Below are 24,966 nucleotides of genomic sequence, written 5' to 3'. Positions count from 1 at the left end.
GACTCCTGGGTTCTATTCCCAGGGTATCCCTGACTTGTGAAGGACTTCTGACAAGTCCCTGCCCCGCTGTGTGCCTCAGTTTCCCCACTTGTAAAATGGGGGTGACGCTCCTTTATCGGGTGACCCTCTTTTTGCCTTGCCCTCTGCAGTCTGTGGAGATGAGAGAGATTGGGAAGGACGGCTACTCAGACAGCGACCACTACCTCCCCATGGAAGGGCACGGCCGGGCGGCCTCCATGCCGCGACTCCCCGCTGAAAACCAGGTGAGGGGCTTTTTTTTGGAACCATCCAGGGATTCCACTGCCAAACACACTGACATCCTGCTGGGAGCCCGGGTCGTCCCCCGAAATCGGGGAATTTCTCATTCAAGTGCGTTTCAAACGGGGAATCGCTCCCGGACTGATACAAAGTGAACCAATCCCTTGCGAGGACTCAGGGTTGGGCCCAGATTGCAAGAGATACCTTTTGAAATTCATAGCACCCTAGAGTGCCAGACCAGAAGAGACCATTAGCTCATCGAGGCTGATCGCCCGCCCGTCACAGGGGAGAGAACCTTGCCCAGTTACCCCTGCACTGAGCCCAAGAACTTGTGTTTGGCCAAAGCGTTTGTTGCCCCTTTGGCCCGTGTGGCAGCTTTGCAGGGTTGTCTCCATTCAGAGAAGAAATTGATGGTTCGAGTCAGGGCTGTTCTTTGGTGTGATCTGGTTTTAGTTACAAAAAACATATTTACTCCAAGTCCTGTTTCCCTGAACAACAGCAGGCGGGTTCCTCGTTCAGGAATCCCCAGCGTGCCACTTCAGCAGGCTCTGTCTCTCTGCTTCACTGCTACTGGCTTCCTGCCTCTTTGGGCATGTCTTCACTGCCCATGGAACCTGGTTCTTAGCTGGGTTTTAGCCCAAACCCTCCTACCATCCTCGGACCTGGGTTTGGAAGGGCTTTAAGTCCTGGCTATTTGACTCGGTTGGGGATGGGAGTTAGAACCCAGGCTCTGCTTTAACTCAGTCTGGAACCTGCTAGTTCTTCGGTGCCCTTCCCACAATTCCTCCTAACAGACAGATACGTTCTCCTGCCACTGACTTGGAAAGAATCCCACTGCATCTCAGCAGACAGAGCCATGCCACACCTGCGTGAGAGCAGAACCCGGGAGGAGAGAGGCATTCAGGTCAAGCTTTGCAGTGGGGGTGCTCACACCTGAATTAACCATGCAGAGAAGACAGACCAGTCCACACAGGTTAGCTCTGATCTGCCTTTTGTCTTGGGCAGTCTCTCCATTGTCTGTTCCTCTCTCTGCTCCACAAAGGGGCTTAATTGCTCCTTCCCTTGAGTCTGAAGGAGCTCAGTACACCCAAATGTGGGTCTGTCTGGCTTTATCTTCCAGCCAGTGGTGGTTCTTCTGCCTTTCTCTGCTAGAGTGAAGAGCCCTTCAGTGCCCCGGATTCTCTCCCCGGGCCCCGTAATCAAATCACCTCTGACCTCTCAATCTTCTTGTTGATCAGCTCCGTATTCATAGATTCATAGATTCATAGATTATAGGACTGGAAGGGACCTCGAGAGGTCATCGAGTCCAGTCCCCTGCCCGCATGGCAGGACCAAATACTGCCTAGACCATCCCTAATAGACATTTATCTAACCTACTCTTAAATATCTCCAGAGACGGAGATTCCACAACCTCCCTAGGCAATTTGTTCCAGTGTTTAACCACCCTGACAGTTAGGAACTTTTTCCTAATGTCCAATCTAGACCTCCCTTGCTGCAGTTTAAACCCGTTGTTTCTGGTTCTATCCTTAGAGGCTAAGGTGAACAAGTATGTCTCTCCCTGCCAGGAAATTCTGCAGCCCTCGGATTGTTTTTATGACACTCCTCTGCACCTTTTCCAGTTTTTCAGCATCGTTTTTATAGTGTGGACGCTCCAGACCTGGACCCACTATTCCAGTGTCAGTCTCACCAAAGCCTTAGATGGGAAAAATCACCTCCCAGCTCCGACTCAGTAAAAGTGACTTTGGACATTGGCTTTCGTTGTCTCCAGCAGCAATGCCACCCCGTGCTGAGAACTGCTGGCAATTCACTTGCTAAGCAGGGGTGGGCCGGGTCCCCACTTGGGAGACCTCACGGGAAAGTTCCAGCAGGTGGTGTTGATTCAGCAGAGGATGATGGGGGACGGAGGGGAGGAATGCTAGAAGGTGCTGTGCGGCAGGAGATGATGCTTAAAGTCGCAATCCATTGAGATGAGGCTGTTAAAAATCCCATTGCGCTATTCCTAGGGGTTGGGACATTTGTCCCAGCCAGATTTCAATTTCAGCTGCTTCCCTAAGTTCCTCCTGTGATTCCAGTTGGATGCAGAATTCTTTCTTCATGTCTTTCCCTAAACTGCTGTGTAGCCTTGCTCTGCACTAAGCAGCTGCTGTGCTCCACCCCAGAGGTGGCTGCATTTTACCAATGGGTGAAATTGACCCTTCCTTTGGGAGAAGCTAGATTCTGTGCTGCATCTCCTAAGAGCAAATGCCTGGAAGGTGCAAGCCCACTTTAACCCGTCGAACCATAACAACAGCATCTCCAGAACCGTATTACTATGCTCTCCATAACTGTGAGATCCAAGCCATGGTCCATGTTACCGTGACACTGCAGTCTCTGTTACCATGACGTCGCGGTCTGTTGCTGGGACAACAACTCAGTAACCCTGACGCTGCAGTTTCCCCTCCAGAATATCGATGAGTCGCAAGAGTCATTGTCTCACTTTGTATCAGTAACCAAAGCTTGCTCATAATGTTATGTCACTTTTCTAGCGCCCCCCTCTGGTGACCAAAGGAGCAGCAGGGGCAGGCCCCAAAGAGAGCCCTGTTCAGCAGCCCGCGCCAGAGGGGAGGCTGTTGTAACCGAGCTGAATTTGCGTACCTTAGTCCGAAGTGGGGGGTTGGTGGGGACCAGATTTTTTGTGCCGTGCACTCCTGGCCTCTTTCCTTGGCTATGGGAGAGATCATCTCTAGTGGTCAGAGCAGAGGACTGGGAGTCAGGACTCCTGGGTTCTCATCCCAGTTCTGCTGCTGCCTCACCGTGTGACCTGGGACGAGTCACCTCCCCGGTCTGTGCCTCAGTTTCCCCCTGTTCAAAACAGGGGGCGATCTGGCTTACCAGCCCGGTGGGTGGGAGCATTGTGAGGTGTCACGTGTTAACGTTCGTCGGTTGCTTTGAAGCTGTTGGGTGGGTTTCACCTCTCGGTTCCACGCAGGGCTGAGAGCCAACCCTGGCCTGTCCGTGCCCGCGTGTTACATGCGCGTGATTGACTCAGGTGACCCTCTCCCTCCGCTGAAGGCGAACTCATACTGTCGCAATGCATCCGAGCGCAGCGCGGCCGCCATCTGAGCAAAGATCATTGCCACTGCTGGTTCCATCGAGCTTCTAACATGAGCTTCCCATGTTGGCATGAAGCATGCTTCAGAGCAACAGAAACACCCCCCCGCCCAGGCCATCCTGGGCGCCTTCCCAATGCCGCAACCCTGAGCGTGGCTTGGGGGATGGGGTGTTGGTACGCATGCCCAAAGCAGGTGTCATTCTTCGCATACTGAGGCGCAGAGGAGCATTGACCTGGGCAGTCTCCGTAGCGCGGAGCTAAGTACACCCGGGTGGGTGGGCGTGGGGCGTGTGGGTGCAAGGGACAGCAGTGACATATCGCAATGTCAAGATTAAAAACTCCCGTCACCGCCAATACTTCTTGAGCCTGAAAAGTTTGTGTCTAACCTGCCAAATTCTCCCTCGGTTTATGCCCCTGTAAACCAAGGTAGAGCGTGGCCCAGATCCCTTGACTGGCAGGGGTTTCTACCCGGTCGGTGGCAAATCGGAGCTACCGGGAGCTAGTCCCCCCAAAATGGCCTTACCTTTAAGGGACTCGGGGGCGGGTCCCACTGCCAGCTAACGGTTGGGCTTGGTTGCTGTGGAGCTAGACAGACACCGCGTGGCCACTCGGAGGCAGGATCGGTCAAACCCGCACCGGGGCCCAGAAGGCTGAGGGCTCTGCAGGCGGTTGGGGCAGTGAGTGACTTGTGTGCTCTGATTTTCATTGCCTTGTTGCATGAGCTTTTTAGCGAGCTTCGTGGGTAGCCATTGGCCTTTGGGCCAGGGCGGGAGGAGGGCGAGACACCTGCTAAAGGCTGCACTGTTCCTTAGGGCCCGAAGGAAGGAGGGGAAGGGTCTTGGGTCCGCCTCCACCCCTCAAGCTGTCCCTTGGGCCCTCCACCCTTGAGTCTCCCCTCCTGGCTGGGCTAGGAGAGTGGGGAGCACAGTGCGGTGGGTGGGCCTGGCCACGCACCATCCCACACAGCCAGGGGTGAGGGGGTCAGGGAGAGCTGATTCTCACAGAGCTGGTCCGGCTCCATCCTGCCCCCATAGCAACGCAGGGGCCCAGCCAACAGACCCTGAACTGATTAGCGTTCCCTACACATCGTGTGGTCTAATGGTTAGAGTAGAGGGGGCTGGGAGTCCAGATTCCTGGATTCAGTATCCAGCTCTGGGAGGGGAGTGAGGTCTAGTGGTTAGAGTAGGGGCTGGGAGTCAGGACTCCTGGATTTTTTTTTCCTGTCTCTGTCACTGACTCAGTGTGTGGCCCTGGGTGAGTCTCTTCCCTTCTCTGTCTCCATCACCCCATCACTAAAATCCTTCCGTACCCCCAGGGGAGCTCTGGCGGCCGGAGCTTGCAACCCCTGCAGGCATCACTCTGAGACGAGGTGGTGAATGAGAAGGGCCGCTTCTACTGTCGCTCCTGTGCCCTGACTGGTTTTAAGGACAGTTAGCAATGGTGACTGGACACGTAGTCACCAGGGACTGGGCAGCAGCTCCACTTCCCTTAGAGCCAGGTGCTGGATCCGAGTAATCACCATTTGGGGGTGGGGGAATAAGGGATTCCCCCAAAGCCGACAGCTCGGCTGGGTAGCTGCTACAGACCCTCCCACTTGCCCCCAACTTGAGGTTCTTCTGCCATGCTCTGCCCTCCCCCCGGCTTTATCTAATGCCCCGTGTGCCAGTGGAGGGGGGTGATCAAATCCCACCTGTCTGCAGACTCAGCCACTTCAGCCCGCTGCTTCCTCGCCGCTGAGCTCCTTTGGCGCTCCCCACCTGCGGGGGGGCTAGGCCGGGGCACAGCACGCCACCCCCGGGGCTGCGGAGCGAGGGCCCATCCCAACGCATCTCCCGGGAGAGCAGCAGGCGTTGGGTCAGGCTCACAGGGCCAGGGGGCCTAGGTCGATCCAAGCAGTGACACTGCAGCTTTTAACAGCGGCACGGCTGGGACGCAGGGTGGCTGGAGCCTGCTCTGTTGCGGCATGCACAGGAGTGGGGGGCTGGGGGGGGGCTGCTCCTGCCCGCGCTGTTCTCATCCTCCGCTGCTCACGCCATGCGTCCCGCTCCCCCTCCGTCCTCTGGGGCCTCTGCCTGCCCCCTTGCTTGGCTTGGGTGCTGGGAGCACGCGTGGCTGCAGGATGGAAGAAGCCCCCATCTGTAACTGACCGATAACCGAGTCTCTTCTCCCCTCCCCACCCCCCGCCCTTCCTGGTGTCCTCCCGCCCCCCTCCCAAGTCCCCTTCTTTGCCTTTATATTTATTTTCTTCTCTCTCTCTTTCCCTTTCTGTGTGCACCGTCTTGTCTGGCTCTGGCAGAGGAGGAAGGTGCGATCCCGAGGAAATAATCTCAGTGTATGTACCGTGGCGGGGGCTCTCCAGTGCCACTCACTCCATGCCCCCGATCCCCCGCTCGCCTCCTCCCTCCCTTGATCTGTCCCCATACACATCTAGCTAGCCTGTCTGTCTCTCCATCCGTCCCTTTCCCCTCCTCCACGGCTCTCGCTCTGATCTCCGTCCTCTTCTGTCTGCCACGTCCGGTTCATTGCACACCACCTAGGCTAGTGGGCTGCGTTCCTCTCTCTCTCGTCCCAGCCAAAGGGAGCTCCGGAGGCAGCCCCAGCGCTCCAGGAAGGGGCAGCCTTTTGGGAACTGCTCTGTGTTGATCTCGCCTTCTCTCTGGCTGCCTCTGTCCTTGGCTTTGGCTCTATCCCCCTCTGAGGGCTCCCTTGCCATCTCTCCCCTGCTGGGGACCAGCTCCGCCCATCACAGGCCGTCCTGCCATCCCCAGGAGGGGATGGCGAAGGAGTGGTCTGCGAGACCTGACCCTGCCGGATGCTGGTCCCCATCAGCTCCCATTGTCTGATCTACGCCGCCCTTCTACACCCTGCTCTCTGCTACTGTCCTGTGGGAGCCAGGCCCCTTTCCCACCAGGGGTCTCTCCCCTTCCTCCATCCTGGGCTTCTTCCTCAGCTGTCACCTCCTCTCTTCCCCCAGCCTTATCCCAGGGCCAGGTGACTCCACGACCTCCCTTGGGGATCCTTCCAAACTGCCCTTGGCCACGTGTGCTCAGTCGAATGGCGAGAGCAGCAGGCAGCCGGAGCCTGGGTCTACTCCCAGCTCTGGAAGACAGTGCTGCTCGTGCTTAGCGCATGGTAGGCTGCGATCGCCAGCTCGGGAGGAAAGGACGTGCCGGGCTAGAGAACAGATGGTGTCAGCTACCGGCTGGTCTGCACCTGGAGTTACTCCGCAATCGCTCTCATGCTATCACTCACCCCCGCCTTAATCCAAATGAACTTTCCAGTGTAGACAAGCCCTGGCACACCAGAACTAACGTGTTTTTAGGCCTCATCCATACACCAGGTTCCCTAAGGCTGGTCTCCCTGGAGAAATTGACTGGCATCCCCAGCTGGGCACTCTATGGGAAAGTCACTTCGATTTCGGACTGGAATATCTGCACCGGGGGAGGGGGCTGCGGTGCTATGCCAGGATATGTTGTGGCAGAAGTGGCAGCTTTATTCCGCTCTAGCTATGCCAGGAAATCTCCCCCATGAAGACAAGGCTAAACGATGTGACGTCAAACACATTGTATTAAAGCACCGCAACCTCTAGCAAGCTGCCGGAGACTGGTGTGGACAGAAGAGAACACGCCTGGAACCACTTTAGCTGGCTGAATTGTAACTAAGGGGACGTCTACACTACAGCCACAGGCTGAGACTGCAGACATGGCCCAGTATGACCTAGCGAACTCGGATCCTGGAGCCGTGGACTTGCGATTGCCCAGGTCTCAGCGCAGGCTGTACAACCGCAGCTGGAGCGCTGGGTAATTACTGGGGCAGCTGGCCTGCCCTGACGCGACCCCCGCAGTACCCAGGCGAGTTAGATTACCGATAGCTCAGGTCTGGCCGGGTGAGCTCGGCACGCCCCATGATTGCAGGGTAGACATGCCCTTAGCCAGCTCTCCACGCAGTGTTTGTCCTGTGGTGCCCATCTCCGCTAGGGAGGGGATTTTTACCAATATACTGATACAATTCCTAGTGTGGGTCCAGTTATACTGGCATAAAGGTGCCTTAAACCAGTATAAAGGTGTCGTGACCCAGTATAGCTAATGGGAATAGCTGTACTAGTAAGCAGTGGTAGTAAGCTATACGCCTACAGCACTGCGTCCACACTCGGGTTTTATGGCTTTAACTAATCCGGCGTAGCTGAACCAGGACAACAAGTGTAGACAAAGGCGGAGGCTACAGTACAGATTTCTGCCGGCATTGCTCTGTCAGCTGGGGGTGTGAAGGGCGGGGTTCCCAGACCAACACAGCTGTGCTGGCAGAATCCCCTAGCGCAGGTGCACTTATATTGGCAAAACTGCTTTCACTGGGCTAGCTTGTTTTGCTCGCTGGGGCCGGGCTGAGCCGTCGTGGGAAAGGCACAGCTTTGCTTGTATCAGGAGCGCTTTGGTGGTACGGGATCCTGGCCTAGCTACACCCCTACATACTTGGCCAAGGTCTCAGCGCCCCCAGGCTGACCGTGACCAGCTGGTGCATTTGGCAGGTCAGTCTGCACGGTCGTTTCCAACCACGTCAGTTTAAAGGGGTTTGCTAACACCCTGTTTCCCTAGTCTACACAGTTCCCCTCGGGGTGGCACATACCCCAGGGCAAAGGGGCTGAGAGTCTGTGTTATTCTGTGGATTGCGGTAGGGCCTATGAGCCCCAGACAGGGACCACGCCCTCACCGCGCTAGGCTCTGTACATTATTTATTAGGTGTATTACAGTAGCCTAGTCATGAACCAAGACCTCTTTGTGCTGGGCCTGTATGTTTTTTATTAGGTGTATTACGGTAGCGGTCAGAAGCGCCAGTCATGGCCCCGGCCCCCACTCTGCCTGGGCTGTCCAGACACAGAACGGAAAGATGGGCCGTGGCCCCACGCTCTTGTGACTCCAGGGAGGTGCAGCCTAGGGGAGGAGGAGGCAAAACTGGCTTCCACCATCTCTGTGCCCTCCCAGCCATGGGCTGAAAGCCCCCCCGTGGGGCATGTGGTGGGGGAGTTCTCCCCTGGGAGCTGGGGGCTTTGCCAGCTGCCGGAGCAGTGAGTGCGAAGCAGGCGTGAAATGCTCCGGAGTGGGAGTGTTTGCTACCCCGAGGTCAATGACACACAAAGTGCAGGCGACAGGGAGACAGGCAGCTAGTGTTTAAAAGAGAGGGGGCTGGAGCCAGGACACCAGGGGTCTGTGCCTGGTGCTGTGAGGAGAGTGGAGTCTAGTGGTGAGGGCAGGGGCTGGGCGCCAGGACACCTGGGTTCTGTTCCTGTCTGTAAGAGGGTAGTGGGGTCTGGTGGTTAGAGCAGGGGGCTGGGCGTCAGGACTCCTGGGTTCTGTTCCAGCTCTGGGAGAAGGAGTGGGGTTTCTTGGTTAGATCAGGGGGACTGGAACTCATGACTCCTGGATTCTGCTTACTCACTGTGCCTCAGTTTACCCTCCGGTAACTGTGCTCTCTCTCCTAGGGTGTGTTTGTGAGGCTTAATTAGTGCTTGGAAGGAGCCTCCCAGTCTGCTGTGTATGCTTCTGCCCCACAACAGGGAGAGGCAGCCAGAGCTTCTCTACGGGGCAGTCCCCTTTGTGGTCCCGTAGCTCTTTTGAATGGAAATAGCCATCCTGGTTGTGTGTGGGAAAAGGGGAAGGGGCAGGGGAGGTGTCAGTGCTGGGATTCTCCTTCCCACACTGTAGCACTGATGCCCCCTCCCAGGTTTGAACAGATCAGCCTGGGATTGCTGTACAATGGGCCTGATTCTCAGCTCCCTGCTCTAAGGACATGCTTTTTCCCCATTGTATCCCTGAGCTGCAGGGCCCCTCGCCTGACCAGCTCCATCTAGTGTTGCTGGAGGGTCTTTGGGTATAGAGGATAAGGCCTCCTGGGTGTCTCCGGAGGCACTTTGCCTGTAGATGTCACTGGCGATGGTGTCTCCTGGGTGTACCTGGAAGGTCTTTGCCTGTAGATGTCATTGGCGATGGTGTCTCATGGGTGTCTCCGGAGGCACTGGGTGGAAGTTCTTTGCCTGTAGATGTCACTGGCGACGGTGTCTCCTGGGTGTACCTGGAAGCACTTTGCCTGTAGATGCCACTGGCAATGGTGTCTCCTGGGTGTATCTGGAAGCTCTTCGCCTGTAGATGTCACTGGCGATGGTGTCTCCTGGGTGTATCTGGAAGCTCTTTGCCTGTAGATGCCACTGGGGACGGTGTCTCCTGGGTGTATCTGGAAGCTCTTTGCCCGTAGATGTCACTGGGGACGGTGTGTCTCCGGAGTCACTTCACCTGTAGATCCTGCTGCTGGGTGCCCTGGAGGAGCAATGCCTGTGAGGAGGGGCCCTGCTGATACTCCCAGGAGGGTTGTGGTTGAGGTCAGTTCCACATCCCCGCTGGGTGCTGGAGCCTCCCGGACATACTGGAGATCACCGAGTCTCTTGGAAGCCCCCTACAAGTCCTCTCCACCCTTTCGAATGCTGTGCTGGCCGCACACAGCGATGCTGCCCCTGCTTGGGCCCCTCAGCGGGACGGCCGTGGTGGCCTCACCAGGGGAGAGGAACAGGACAGCTCCCGCTTGGTGGGAATGTTGCATTTTTGTGGGCTGTGCTTCCCAGGCTCTCCAGCTGGCCACAAACCATCGCACCGGCCTGAGCCAGTGCAGACAGCGAGGGCCTTTGACTGGGTTCCTGCGGGCCAGCCCATGGCATTTACACCCTCCTTCCCAGCCGTAGACATGATGGGATCGTCCCGCGGGAAGGAACCCAAGTAGCAAGAGACACAATCCTTCAGTTTGCCTGGCTATGGAGAGTGGCACCTAGAGTGGGAAACCCAACAAGCCATAGCGGACTGAGAAGAACAGAGTATGTAATGGTTAGAGCTTAATCGGGAGCCAGGCGTCCTGGGTTCTCTGTCTGACTTGAGTGTGGTGTAGTGGTTAGACCACAGGACTCCTGGGTTCCATTCCCAGCTCTGCCACAGACTTGCTGTTGGATTTTGGGTGAGTCATCGCCTTTCCCTGTGCCTCAGTTTCCCCCTCCATACAATGGGGAGAACAATCCTTACCAACAGGGCGGGCGGGGGGGCGTGTCCGGGAGGTTTACTGCACGGGTGGTAATTTGAGATCTTCATCGTAAGAGAAAGCCAAACTGTTATCTCACCCAGCCCTGCAGTGCTGATCAGATCACCCCCCTGCCATGTCCTGCTGCTGCATTCGCTCCCCCGACCCCCCAAATAGCCTCATGGGGGAGAGGGTTCACAGAGACAATGGGCCCAAGGCACCAGTGTGACAGAATCCTAGAACTGAGAGCCGCTAGCTCCCCAGTTGAGGTCCCCGAGCCCCAGGGGCGAAGAGCCCCAAGAATTGGAACCCCGGGGTCATACATCCCTCTCTGAGGTCCACAACTAGTGCCAGAACCACAGGGCTCATGGATGGGTCCCTCCTGCAGCGAGAGACGACCCACTGATCCACCTGGGAGAGGGGCCACGTCCAGACCCTCCCAGTACGTGACACGGAGGGGTGGGTGTGGCCATCACAGGCCGTGGGCCCAGGGAGGGGGCATTCCTGAGCCCGGCAAAGCAGCCTCTCAATCTCCCGGGCCCCATGGCGGTGAGGCCCCCACACTTCCCCCAGCCCAGCCATCCCATCTATGAGGCCTTTCGAAGGTGGGTTCATAGAGTTGTTGATGCCAAGGCCAGAAGGGACCATTGTGATCATCCCATCTGACCCCTTGGCTAACCCAAGCCGGAGATTTCCTAGAGCAGCGCTTTTAGAAACTCATCCAGTCCTGATTTCAAAATTCTCAGGGATGGAGACGCCACCATGACCCTTGGTGAATTCTTTGAGTGGGTAATTACTCTCACCATGAAAAATGGATGCCGTGTTGCCAGTCTGAATTTTCCTAGCTTCAACTTCCAGCCATTGGATCGTGTTAGACCTTCCTCTGCTAGGTCTGGGGGCCTGGCTTAGGGCCCAGTCCTTCAAGGTGCTGAGCTCAGTGGGAACGGAGGGTTCTCCACCTCCCTTAGGATGAGGGAGAACCAGCCGTGCAATGTCATAGGTCCATGGGTGGACAGATGGCTCCGCAGACCCTTGGGTGGACAGACAGATCTATAGACAGTTCCATGCATGACTCTATCGAGATCTCCATGGGATAGAGAGTGATGGAGACGTGGGTGGAAGGACAGAGAGACGTCGTTTCAATAGGATTAGTCGGCATTTGTTTGTAACTCCATCCCTGTTACCCCTCCCCCTTCCCGCAGGCTCCCCCGTCCCCCCGCAGCGTCACATAAATCTATGGGTCTGGGTCTGTCATTTCCTTTGCAGACGATCACGGACGCCAGCCCCATGAAGCGCTCTGCCTCCATGCTGGGCCACTCGCGCGCCAAAGGCATCCGGCTGGACGACTACTCCTTGGAGAGGGTCGTCCCCGAGGAGAACCAGCGGCACCACCAGCGGCGGAGGGAGCGGAGCCACCGGGCCTCGGAGCGCTCGCTCAGCCGCTACGCGGACGTGGACACAGGTGGCCCGGCTGTTGGGGGGGATGCGCGGTCTGTAGGCTGTGTTAGACCCGCTCTGCTCTTGCCAGGGAGGGAGTCAGACTAGCCCAAGCGCGGGAGCTGCTGCCCTCGAGTGGCCGTGGGCTACAGAAGCAAAGTCCATGGTGTTACCCAGTGCAGACTGGGTGTGAGTGAGATCAGGAACCAGACCCTCACCTGGTGCTGCTGAGAAGGGAAAATCTCCATTTCCCGACACCCGCCCCCCCAAGCCAGCCAGTCCTGCCCTATACCCTATTCACGGCTGCCCTGAGCCAACCAGCCTGGAGCTGGCACCCCCTGGAGGGCTTAGGGGAGGCTGGCTGGAGCTCACTGGCTGGTTGAGAAGCCCAGTTCATTGAAGCACATGGAGACCCTTGGCTAGAGAAGGGCTGGCTCATTGGGATGACTATATGGGTTCTTGTTTCTGGCCCGACCAGCACTAGGGAGCAGCCAGAGGTGAAAGTAAGCCGGTACTCCCCGGTACCGCATACTGGCAAGCGCTGGTTTGCCATACTGGGGCGGCCCAGCTTCCCCAGGGGGCAATTTAAAGGGCCTGGGGCTCCCAGCAGGGGTTGGAGCCCCAGGCCCTTTAAATTGCCACCAGAGCCCCACTGCCGGAGCCCTGGGGTAGGGCTGTGAGGCTCTGGGGGCTATTTGAAAAGTCCGGGGCTCCCGCTGCTTCTACTGCCTTCTTAAATAGCCGCCGGAGCCCCGGGCTACTGCAGCTACCCCGGTGGGGGGGGCACTTACCTTACAGGGTGGGCTGGGCCTGGCTCTGACTCCCTCGGCCACGCCCCTTCTGGCCTAGGCCCCGCCCCTTCCAGGGGCCAGCGCTGGCCCCAGCGTACTGGTAAGTCACTGGACTTACTTTCACCCCTGGGAGCAGCAGAAATCTCCCATTCCTGATGGGTTCAGCGCACGCAAGTGCTTCCGCTGCCTTCTGAATAGTCATCCAGGTCCCAGGGGCTTGGCTACACCTAAAACACTGCTGTGTGCTGCCCCCTCCTGTTAACTGCCTGTCCTACTGCGCCCCCGCCCTCCCGCCCCTTTCAGCGGGAACGTTCCAAACCTTTTGTGCAGTCGCTTTACTGGGGTCAGAGTCTGTGAGCTCTGTTGTTACCCCAGTGTACATCCAGAGTAAATACCAGTGAAATCAGATTGTGTTTACATGGGCTGATTCTCCTCTCACTTACACCAGTTATACACCAGGGTCAGCCCATTGACCTCCCTGGAGTCACTTCTGATTTACAGCCATATGAGTGAGCCCTAGGTACTGAGCTATCATGGTGTGAATGTCCAGCTAGTAACAGGCCACCGGACTCTAGTACATGCCATGGGACTGTTGTGTTTCCTGTCCTCAGATGCTAATTGGGTTGATGGCAAATGGTTTCCAGGCACGTAATAATCTCTGCCTCCCCCTCCCCCCCCACGGCAGGGCTGGGCACGGACCTGAGCATGACCACGCCATCGGGCGACCTACCTCCCAAAGAAAGAGACCAGGAGCGAGGACGACCCAAGGACCGGAAGCATCACCACCATCACCACCATCACCGCCATCACCACCCCTCCTCCGACAAGGAGCGCTACTCGCAGGAGAGACATGAGCACAGCCGGCCCCGCTCCAGAGACAGGCGCTGGTCCAGATCCCCCAGCGAGGGCCGTGAGCACATGCCCCACAGGCAGGTGGGTCTGGCTTTCCTCTCCCTGCTTCACCGTTAGGGATGGGCACAGGGGTGGGGAGTGGGGGCGAAGCAGAGCCAGCCCGGAGCTCCCTGCTCCTCGGGGAGCGAGTTCCAGCTGGCCAGCAGGCTGAGTAGATCGGGTTGGAGGCCCGAACCGACCCAGACACCTGTCGCAGGTGCTATCTGGAGCTCGGGGCAGATCCGGCGAGGGCTCGTGATCTGGGAGCCAGAGTGGAGGAGCTGCTCTGACTCACTTGCTTAGCAAGACCCCTGGCTGTTCTTGGCCTGTGCATCTAAAAGCCCAAACCTCCCAGGCAGCCACAGACTCGTAGGGTCTCAGCTACACGAATGCTCCTTCACACTAGCCACTAGAGGGGGACAATGAGCCACAATTAGCCACACCCTCTGGATAGGGAAGCTCCGCCCACACCTCAAAGGGCTGCACAGATTCCGTTTCCCTGCACAGACCACCACTTTGTAACCCCGCCTGTGGCGGGGCCGTCAGGGGGATCAGACCAGTGGCTTCTTCATCTAGAAAGCAGGAGTAAAGGACCAGAGACTGCGGTGGGTGATGTGGCCACTAGAGGGGGACAAAGAGTCGGGGAAGTTATGGGTCTGTCCTGTGGATGGGGGCATCATCGTAAGCATTTATTGGGGGAACAGGGGCCCAGCCAGACACTGCATCCCCTTGTCCCTGACCAGAGGGGAACCCCACAATATCAGCCCCACTGAAATAACGCCCCAGCTGGCCAATCCCTGAGTGGCAGTCCGGTGGGGGGGGGGGGAGGGCCTGTCCCCAGTCACAGACAGACTGAGTGACTCCCAGAGCCAGAGCGCCAGAGGAAGGCATGGCCCAGAAGGACTTTCCCCCTTATTCGCCCCCAGCAGCTGATCGACCCAAAGACCCCGCACCTGCTTCTTGAGAGCCAGAAGCAGCGAAACAAACACTGGTGCTGCCCACCCGCTGCCCTGGGGAGTTCCTGAGGCTGGGGTGAGATGGACAGGAGCACCAGGGATCCCAGGAAGGAAGGGAGCTCCATGTGCCATTGGAGCGATGTAGGAAATGTGGAAAGGGCCCAGGGGATGCTGGGAGGATCCCAGAGTCAGCTCCACTCCTGTCCACACACACAGGAAGGCGGGGGGACTGCAGGAGGTGGAAAAGCTCCTGGCAGCTGGAGTCCCCAATTTTCAGATTTCGGAGTCCCAGCTGTGGATTTAAAGGGACCATCAGGTGAAACCGCCAAGGGCCGGAAGTCAGTGGGCCCCATTCTGAGCTCACGTACACACCAGGGTAAATCCACTGAAGTGGGTGGAGTGACTCCAGATTTACACTGGCATAGCCAAGAGCAAACTCTAGCCTCCCACGGCCTCACGCTCATGCACTGTGAGCCGAGCGGGGGACATTTTCCCTTCCCCTCACCCTCGCTGGAATGCCGACAGGAGGATCAGAACTGGGCCTCGGTCGTTTACATCGGTCTAACCACACCCCCTTGCCTGACTGACACCGGGGTGAGCGAGAGGGGGATGGGTGAATGGGACGATGTAGAGGCTGCTGGGGGGGGGGGGGCTTGATGAGGGGATGCCCTGTCACTCAGACGATGACGAGCGCTTTGAACTCTCTTCAAGCCCTTTATTTCGGTTATTCTCACCACTCACCCCCCCACACTCCCCAAGCTGTTGGTCTTCCCCGCTTGTTTCTCGGGAGCGCCATGCGACGGGTCTTGAGTCACATCTTTATTTCTGTGTCCGTTGTGTTTGGCTCCGCTGTCACGGCAAGGGGCAGGCGCAGGTAAGATGGTTGGTGAGCAGAGACCCAAAAACCGAACCGGGGGCGCCCCTGCCCGCCATCCAGTGTCTGTGGTGTGCGCCCTTTGTTCTTAACGCTGGTGGCCACTGACGCCTCTGGGTTTCATGACTCTGGAAAGTTTGGAATGAAGCTGCTCCTAAACTGGGCCCACACGCATGGCGCACGCACACAGAGCTACAGGCACACGCCTGGCATACTCACACAGAGCTACAGGCACACGCCTGGCACACGCACACCGAGCTACGGGCACATGCCTGGCACACGCACACAGAGCTACATGCACACAGAGCCACGGGCACATGCCTGGCACGCACACGGAGCTACGCACATGCCTGGTACACACAGAGATATGGACACAGACCTCACACACACACAGATACAGGATTGGAACACACATGGCACGTGCATAAATATGGGCACCTGTGTGGCACATGCACAGAGAGACAGGCACACACAGGACACATGCTCACGGTCATAGGCACACACCTGACACGCCCTGAGATATATGCACACAGGTAGCGCACCTGCACCAACATGCATGGCATATATGTACAGCTGGGCACATGCATAGCACATGCAGACATGGATATGGGCACATGTGTGGCACACATCCATCCCCAAAGATACGGGCGCACTCAGGGCACACACATGCAGCCGCATAGCCATGCGGGACACATACATGGCAGATACATAGATATGGGAACATACATGGCACGTGTAAGTGCGGGTGGATACCCAGCACACAGACAATTCGGGCCCATCACATTCTCTGTCTATTCCCCACGCCCCCGTGACAGCACTTAGCACCAGTGGGGCTGCCGTGGGCTGAGGAGAATCAGACCCCAGGCGCCTTGATGGATCAAGGCATCCGGCCTGCTTTTCTTTTCCGATCCACAGCACTTGTATAGAGGCATCTGACTGTAGGGGCTAGCCAGAGGGAGCCTGTTACAGCACTTCCCCAGGGGCTATGCGTATGAACCTTGTCCCCTACTGGATGATTGGAGCAGTTGAGCTGTGTGTCACAGCCCCTATACGGCTGAGGGGGAGTCTCCTTTAGGAGCCTGGCTTTTGGAGCAGGAGGGCCCATGCTCTGCCCTCCCTAGAGCTGAGAAATCTGGAACAACCTCAGAGGAAATCCTGGATCTGCTACCACTGCAGCACAGCCCCCCTTCCCCCCAGCCTCTGATTGCTCAGAGCTGCCTGTCTCTATTCACACACGGACCATCACAAAGGAGCTTCACCACCATAGCTTAAGACCACTCTCCTGGGTCAACGCCTGCTGACCTGATGTAGCGTTTCCAGGTAACCGCTCGTTCCAAGCGGAGTGGAGGCCGTGGGGTTCGGGCTAACTCGCTGCTTTCCTCCCCCATCCCCTTGGTTTGGGGATCCTCTCCAGAGAAACTCTGCTGGAAGCTGTTTCCATCTGTCAAAGGTGCCCTGGCAGATCTGGTGCCCATTGATGTGGGGCTCGTGGGACGTCAGGCACCATCGGAGCCCCTGCCAGGTGGATTCCGATAGGTGTAAACCCAGACTGATTTCAGCGGAGTGAGATGGGTCTGAGTCCGCCCTGGTCACACTGAGAATGGACCTGGTCCTGAGGAGGCCAGTGTGAAGCAGACAGAGGTTCTCGTCCTCCTACCCGCTTCCTAGGATGAGAACCAGCCAGGGATCAAATCTTTGAAGAACCAGAGCAGGCCAGAAGTCACATTTTGCCAGAGCTGGAGGGACCATGAACCTCCACAGTCTGGCAAGCTTGGATCTAAACCTAGAGCCTGTGGTTGTCATGTGGTTCTCCGACTTTGGTGACCACAGCTAGACCTGGGACAACCAACCAAGCACTTCCCATCAATCTTCAACAGCTTCCCACGTGTTTGCTCCCCATCGCTTGGGCCACGACATCTGCGCAAGTCAGGCTCTTGGGTCCAATCCACTGTTGCAGACACGCTAATTCTACAGCCTGTGGCCAGATTCTCCCCCAGCTGAGTTGGATTTCCAGGCCGTTTCTCCTGCTATTCACACTTCCCCCAGATACACTCTCAGTAGGGCAAGGCCCATCAGGCACAGGCCCCCTCCTCCTCTCTCCAGTGCTTACGAGGGCAGCCCAGTCCTTAACCAGGATGGAGCTTGCCCCACTGGTCGGAGACAGTTGGAGAGACATGAACCGGATTTGAGCAGGAGACGACTCACCCCGAGCAAGTCTGTGGTGGCCTGAGCGGAGTCTTTAAGAGGCCACCAGTGGCTCATCCACCGGCCTGTCCTTCTCTCTCGCCTTCTAGAGGGCGTCAGTGAGGCCCGAGCATCAGCAGTGTGGAGGGTCCAGATTCCCAACTTCCCCAAAGGCTGGCAGGATCCGCCCGTGCGAGAGCAGGGGAGGATCTGTGTGGGAAGCACGAAGGGTGGAGAAATTCAGGGCAACTCGGCAGCCGCCCCTTTGACCTTTTGCTCCTCGGTTGCTCAGCCAACCCTCCACCCCCCCGTTTGCCTTGCCGCAGCCAATTAAGCCAGGCCGGTGGGGCAAGACTAGATAATAACAACCTCCACACCGAGGCCATATCGATACGTACAGTGGCGTCGCTGTGTGGGTGGAGCTGTGTCGGTGCAGCACATCTGGTGCCGACGCTCTGTGCCGACAGGAGAGAGCATAAACCCATCTCTACAAGCGGCAGAAACGCCCCCTGCCGACAGAGCGCTGTTCCCACAAGTGGGGGTGGAATAGGCTGTAGTGTAGACATAGCTTCGGATTCCAGAGGGCGAAGGGGGTATAAAAGATAAAGGCCCTTCTGCTTCAGGGCTTGAGCCAATCACCGACTGACTGATCGGCCCAGCAAAGGATGTCCTCCTGGGGCAGGTTAGTCCATTGGCTACTGGCAGGATTACAAAGAGCCGAGCTCCGATTCTGGGTAAGTCACCTCGCTTTCCTGGGGGAAGTAACCCCCTCCGTGGACGCTGACACCCGCAGTCAAGCAGCTCTCACTAGCGAAGCCCAGAGGCTCACACTGCCTCTCCCAAGGAGGTCAGCTCTGTTCCAAACTTATCCAGACCCAGTGCTCCCCCACATCTTTCCTTGCTGGACCCCCCCCCTTCTACCCCAGTTTCCCCACCCCCCCGTCCCTCACCCCCCCCTTTTTTTTTTCAACTCCAGCTGTTTATTTTCTTTTGAGTTCCTTTTGGTAACACACAATATGCCTCATGCGCTGCAGGCCCTGCTGGTTTTCTCTCTTGCTTGCTGGCTTTTAACCCTTTCCTCTCTTTCTTTCCAAGTGTGAGCAATTTTTAGAAGTTTTCTGCTACTTTTTAAAAATCCCAAAACTTACAAAAACTCCATTTCTCATTTCTCTTCTCACTTTTTTCCCCCCTTCTTTCGTTTGGTTTCTCTTTTGGTTTCTTTTCTTCTCCTCCGTTGGTCTCTCGATCCCCCTCTTCCCGTCCTCCCTTCCGTGGCTGTTGCTTTTTCTTCTCTCCCTCCATTATTCCCCCCCTTCTTTGGTTCCTTCACCCTCCAATCCCCTGCCTTCTTTTCTTGTCCTCGTCTCTGTGTCACCTTCCCTGCCCCTCCCAACCCCCCTTCCCTTTCTGTCTCTTCTTGGTTAATTTTCCTTGTATATTTTCTTTTTGATTTCCTTTGTTTCAATTTTCGTGTAGGGTAGTAGTTCCGTAAGTGGCAGTCCAGTCCTTTCAACATCCGGCACCAGTACCCCAAGGCGAGGACGCCGCCAGCTCCCACAGACCCCTTCTACACCCCGGCCACACGTGTCCTATTCCCCTGTGGTCCGTAAGGTCATCAGTACAGGCCCCCAGCAGCAGCCGCATCACCCCAGCAGGATATCCACCCCCGCGCCGAGACGATACCCCTCGCTCCCCGCCGACCAACAGGCGGCGGAGCGGCCCGGCAGATCGCCCGCCATGGAGAGACATACGGTCCCGCCGCGGAACGATTCGCCCCGAGCCTACCGCCACGCCAGCAGCCGGTGGTCGGCACCCCACGTCTCCGAGCCGCATCCGGGACCCCGTCGTGGCGGTTATTACCGGAGTCCGGACTGCACCGCGCCCCCCACTGAGGACGCCTTCTCCTACGAGACCACACACATCAGCAGCTCAGGGCGTTCGCCCAGGACTTCCCGGGCGGGTGGTGGCTCTTCACCCTCCAGGCCTGGGCGGCGACTTCCTAACGGATATTACCACTCCCATGGAGCAGCCAAGCCACGCTCGCGCCAAGGACTGCATGAACCCTCTAGCGAAACTGACGAAGATGACTGCTGCTAACCTGGAAGCGGTTTGACACACACATGCACACTCGCAACACACACACACTGGACAGAGATGACATTACCAGATTGGGGGGGAGGCAAAGCACACGGAAATCACAACGATCTGCCCTATGGGGAGGTGTCTGGAGAGAGAATGCTCAAATTGCAGAGGGAAGTAACTTTGGTTGGAGGGGTTTTCTCGGGGTGGGGTGGGGGAGAGGGTTTTGGGGTGGGGGAGGATGAGGGGATCTAGGGACCAGAGCATGTTTATCTTTTACAGATCAAGTTGTGTGTGGTGGCTCGGGGGTGGGGGGTGTGGGGGGGAAAAAACCAACCAGTTCTTCAGAATCTAAAGAAGATTTAAAAATAAACCGGGGGAAGAGACTACAATCCATGCAAGATGCCCTCAGGTAGTCTCTCCCACATGCAGCATCTGTCTGTGGCCTTGAGACAGAAGACCGGTTTTCCTCGGGTGCTTGGCATGGCGGGGTGGGGAGGGGGGGAAGTGCTTGAATGTGACCCTCCACCCTCAACAAAGAAGTTTTAACAAAAATTCCACACCAGAAACAACAACAGCAACAAATCTCGACAAAAAAAAAAATCAGTAAAAAGGAGGGGGAAAAAAGACAGAAGTATTTTTTTCTGAACTTCTATTGATGAGTTTTATCATCTCAACTTACCTGGTTAACTTCAAAACAAGTAAAGTTTGTGGCCTGCCATTTTGAAGGACACGCACGTGCACAACCCCGACACACACACACACACACACAAAGGAGTGCTTGCTGGTTATACCAAACCTTAATTATTACTGCCTGCAGAGATAAATAAACAGAAAACCCCCCCACACACAAAAAAGAGAAATAAATAAATAAAAATAAACAGAAAGAAAAAAAGACAAAAATAATAATTGGGGTGGGGGGAGCATTTTTCTTCCAACATTTTGGTCCTGCTTGAAACCAACAAAACAAAAAAAACGAAAACATGTCAAAAGACAAAAAAAGTCCTTTGCTTCGTTTCCTTTTTCCTACTTTGTTTGAGAAAAAAAATTAAAAGAGAAAAACCCTGTGGGATTGGGACTGTGAAATATTGCATGAGAAAACTAAAAAAAAAAAAAAAGTTAAAAGAAACAAATGAGAAAAAAACACACACAAAAACCAGAAAAAAAAATTAAAAAAAGGAATTTTTGATTGAAATGTTCTTAGTGCTTGGTGTGAAATGCTCTGAGAGTTTGCTCTTTCCCTAGAAAATTCAGTGAAACAGCTCTTCCTCCCCCCGGCTGAAGGGTCCGACTGTGGGGGTGTCGCCTCCAGATTGTTCAGCCACATCTCAGCGTTCGATCTAACAAAAAGACTCTAGCTGTTGTAGTGAAGAAAATGTTTAAAATCTGACCCCTAGTGTGAGACTGAGTCTGCTGAGAGCCTGAACCAATGGCTCCGAGCTGGGAACTGTCCTGCTTATTTGACTCCGATACCAACAATGATACTGGAAATTTCAGTAGCGTTAACGCTTTCGCTGCCCATCAAATCCCTGAGTAAAGTTGCAGGAGAATCACGCTGGGACAATCGACACAATATCTTATTGGTATTGCAGGAGCCCAGTGGCCTGGGTGCTGTCCATGATTGGGTAGGTGTATTATGGTAGCACCTATGAGCCCCAGTCATGGCCCAGAATGCCAGTGTGCTCGGAGCTGTACAAACAGAACAAACAGTTCCTGGTTCCAGTCTTACCTAAGCTACTGTCACCTGCCTTGTGTGGCTTCTGGTTTGGGCGAGGCCTTCAGTGGTACCGTTGGGTTCCCCTTGCCGCATGCGGGGCTCGGCATCCTAAGGGTTGGGAACAGCTGTTTAAAGGACAACAGGAACGTTGTGCACAACGATGCTCTGAACGGAGCCCCCAAGGCCGGGCTTCTTACTGCACAGCAATAGCAAGGTGGACAGAAGCTTTTCAAGTACAACTAGCAGATGAGGGTCCTTGGCCTTGGTCCTCCTTTGGTTACTAACTAACCATCCGTCCATCCCTCCCTCTACCTCCATGGGGAGCTATCCACCCATCTCTGTCTATCCATCCCTACAGATCAATCCACCCATCTCTGTCTATCCATCCCTTTAGATCAATCCACCCATCTCTGTCTATCCATCCCCTACAGATCAATCCACCCATCTCTGTCTATCCATCACCTACAGATCTATCCACCCATCTCTGTCTATCCATCCCTACAGATCAATCCACCCATCTCTGTCTATCTATCACCTACAGATCAATCCACCCATCTCTGTCTATCCATCCCTACAGATCAATCCACCCATCTCTATCTCTCCATCACCTACAGATCAATCCACCCATCTCTATCTCTCCATCACCTACAGATCAATCCACCCATCTCTGTCTATCCATCGCTACAGATCAATCCACCCATCTCTGTCTATCCATCCCTACAGATCAATCCACCCATCTCTGTCTATCCATCGCTACAGATCAATCCACCCATCTCTATCTCTCCATCACCTACAGATCAATCCACCCATCTCTATCTCTCCATCACCTACAGATCAATCCACCCATCTCTGTCTATCCATCCCTACAGATCTATCCACCCATCTCTGTCTATCCATCCCCTACAGATATCTCCACCCATGTTTGGCTGTCCATCTCCTACAGATATCTCCGCCCATGTTTGGCTGTCCATCCCCTACAAATCTATCCACCCATTTCTATCTATCCATCCCCATACAGATCTATCCACCCATATCGATCTCTCCAGCCCCTAAAGCTCTGTCCACCCATCTCTATCTATCCATCCCCTACAGATCTCTCCACCCATCTCCATACATCGAGCCCCTTCAGTTCTATCTACCCATCTCTATCCATCCCCATACAGATCTATCCACACATCACCATTTATCCATCCCCATACAGGTCTCTCCAGCTATCACTATCTATCCATCCCCTACAGATCTCTCCACCCATCTCCATTAATCCCCTACAGATCTCTCCACCCATCTGTATCTATCCACCCCCTACAGATCTATCCACCCATCTCTGTCTATCCATCCCCTACACATCTCTCCACCCATCTCCATCTATCCATCCCTTACAGATCTCTCCACCAATATGCATATATCCATTCCCTACAAATCTATTAATCCATCTTCATCTATCCATCCCCATATTGACCTCTCGAACCATCTTGATCTATACATCCCCATACAGATCTCCCCAACAATCACCAGCTATCCATCCCCTACATATGCCTCCACCCATTTATATCTATTCATTCCCTACAGATCTCTCCACCCATCTCCATCTATCCAAACCCTACAGATCTCTCCACCCACCTCTGTCTACCCATCACAATACAGATCTAGCCACTCATCTCTATCTATAAATCCCCTACAGACCTCTTCAGACATCTCCATCTATACATACCCATACAGATCTATCTACCCATTTCTATCTATCGCCTGAGGATCGCTCCTCCAGTCTCCATGTATTCATCTCCATACAGATCTCTCCAACCATCTCTAGTAATCCCCTACTGATCTCTCCACCCATCTCCAGCTATACATCCCCATACAGATCTATCCAAACATCTCTATCTATTAATCCCCTACAGCTCTCTCCAACCATCTTTATCTATCCATCCCCTACAGCTCTATCCAACCATCTCCATCTACCCATCCCCTACAGATCTCATGACCCATCTCCATCAATCCATCCCCTACAGATCTCTCCATCCATCCCCATCAGATCTCTTGACCCATTCCATCTATCCATCCCCTACAGATCTCATGACCCATCTCTTTCTATCCCTCCCCTACACTTCTACCCACCCATCTCTATCTATCCATCCCCTACAGATCGCTTCACCCATCTCAATCTATTCATCCCCTGAGGATCTCTCCTCCCATCTCCATGTATCCATCCCCATACTGATCCCTCCAACCATCTCTATCTATTGATCCCCTACAGATCTTTCCCTCCATCTCTATATATTCATCCCCTACAGATCTCTCCACCCATCTCTATCTATCCATCATATACAGATCTATACACCCATATCTATCTCTCCATCACCTACAGATCTATCCATCCATCTCTATATAGCTATCCCCTTCAGATCTCTCCAGCCATCTCCATCCATCCATCCCCTTGAGATCTCTTCACCCATCTCCATCTATCCATCCCCTACAAATCTCTCCATCTATCTCGCCCCATACAGATCTCTCCACCCATCTCCATCCATCCATCCCCTACAGATCTATCCACCAATCTTTACCTATCCATTTCCTACATATCTGTTCACCCATCTCCATCCATCCATCCCTATTGAGATCTATCCACCCATCTCCATCTATCCATTCCCTGCAGATCTATCCACCGATCTCTATCTATTCATCACCTACAGAGCTCCCCTTCCATCTCTGTCTATTCATCCCCTATAGATCTATCCACTCATCTCCATCTATCCATCCCCATAGAGATCTATCCAACAATATCTATCTATCCATTCCCTACAGATCTATACACCCATCTCTACCTATCCATCCACTGCAGATCTGTCCAACCATGTCTGTTCTTCCATCCCCTACAGATCTCTCCATCCATCTCCATCTATCCATCCCCTACAGATCTCTCTGCCTATCTCCATCCATCCACCCCCTACAGACATGTTCACCCATTTCCATTTATCCATCCCCTACAGATCTCTCCACCCATCTCTTATTTATTCATCCCCATACAGATCTATATACCCATCTTTATTTGTCCATCCCAGACCCATATAGATCTATACATCTATCTCTATACAGCTCTATCCATCCCCTCCCCACTCAGATCTATCTGTTTAGGGCTCTCTATCGGTATCTGTCCATCCCTGTACGCACCTCTCTGGTGCTTAAGTCCCCAGTTTATCAAACCACTCAATCAGATGCTGAACTGCTTTGCCAAGGAGGACCTGACCCTGGGGGCCTCGATTTCTCTGGCTTTCGGAGTTCTGCCCTTGCTCCACCACATGTTCTCGGACTCTGTGCTGGACTTGCTGGTCGGGTTCTCTGGCTTGTGTTCTGCAGCACGTCAGACTGATCCCTTCGAGCTTTAATCTTTATGTGTTCGGCTGGTGTTAATCAGCTGTGACCCCATTTAAGTCAGTTCGCGTCAAATCTGGGGGAGGCGGCGCCCCTGAGATTCTGCCCTGGTGGTGGCAGGCCTGACGCTTGGAACAAAACAGCCTTATGAGTCACATCAGGACCTGGACCCTGACCGATCCACCGTGGCAACACCCCCTACGAAACTACGCCGAGTCCACTCAGTCCCGCCTCTCTGGATGGGGTTAAGGGAGGAAGCCCTACAA

General features: G+C 55.1%; 1 protein-coding gene across 2 annotated transcripts in view; it reads left to right on the top strand.

Annotated features, from left to right (window-relative positions):
- The window catches only part of CACNA1A (calcium voltage-gated channel subunit alpha1 A), a 173,760-nt gene extending 153,958 nt beyond the window's left edge, over positions 1 to 19,802 (top strand). Inside the window, exons 45-49 of one of the 2 annotated variants that reach the window (XM_054013050.1) lie at positions 150 to 263; positions 5,646 to 5,681; positions 11,669 to 11,864; positions 13,316 to 13,563; positions 19,012 to 19,802. In XM_054013050.1, the coding sequence (XP_053869025.1) occupies positions 150 to 263; positions 5,646 to 5,681; positions 11,669 to 11,864; positions 13,316 to 13,563; positions 19,012 to 19,632 (1,215 nt within the window). In that variant the 3' untranslated portion in view covers positions 19,633 to 19,802. The remainder of the gene's footprint in view (positions 1 to 149; positions 264 to 5,645; positions 5,682 to 11,668; positions 11,865 to 13,315; positions 13,564 to 19,011) is intronic. The other variant, XM_054013049.1, reaches the window with a different exon arrangement.
- Positions 19,803 to 24,966: the final 5,164 nt, after the last annotated feature.

This window comes from Malaclemys terrapin, chromosome 23 (genome assembly GCF_027887155.1).
Source record: "Malaclemys terrapin pileata isolate rMalTer1 chromosome 23, rMalTer1.hap1, whole genome shotgun sequence".
NCBI classification, from domain to species: domain Eukaryota; kingdom Metazoa; phylum Chordata; order Testudines; family Emydidae; genus Malaclemys; species Malaclemys terrapin.
Note: the sequence above shows the minus strand (reverse complement) of the source record. Positions and strands in the feature narration are given on the sequence as shown.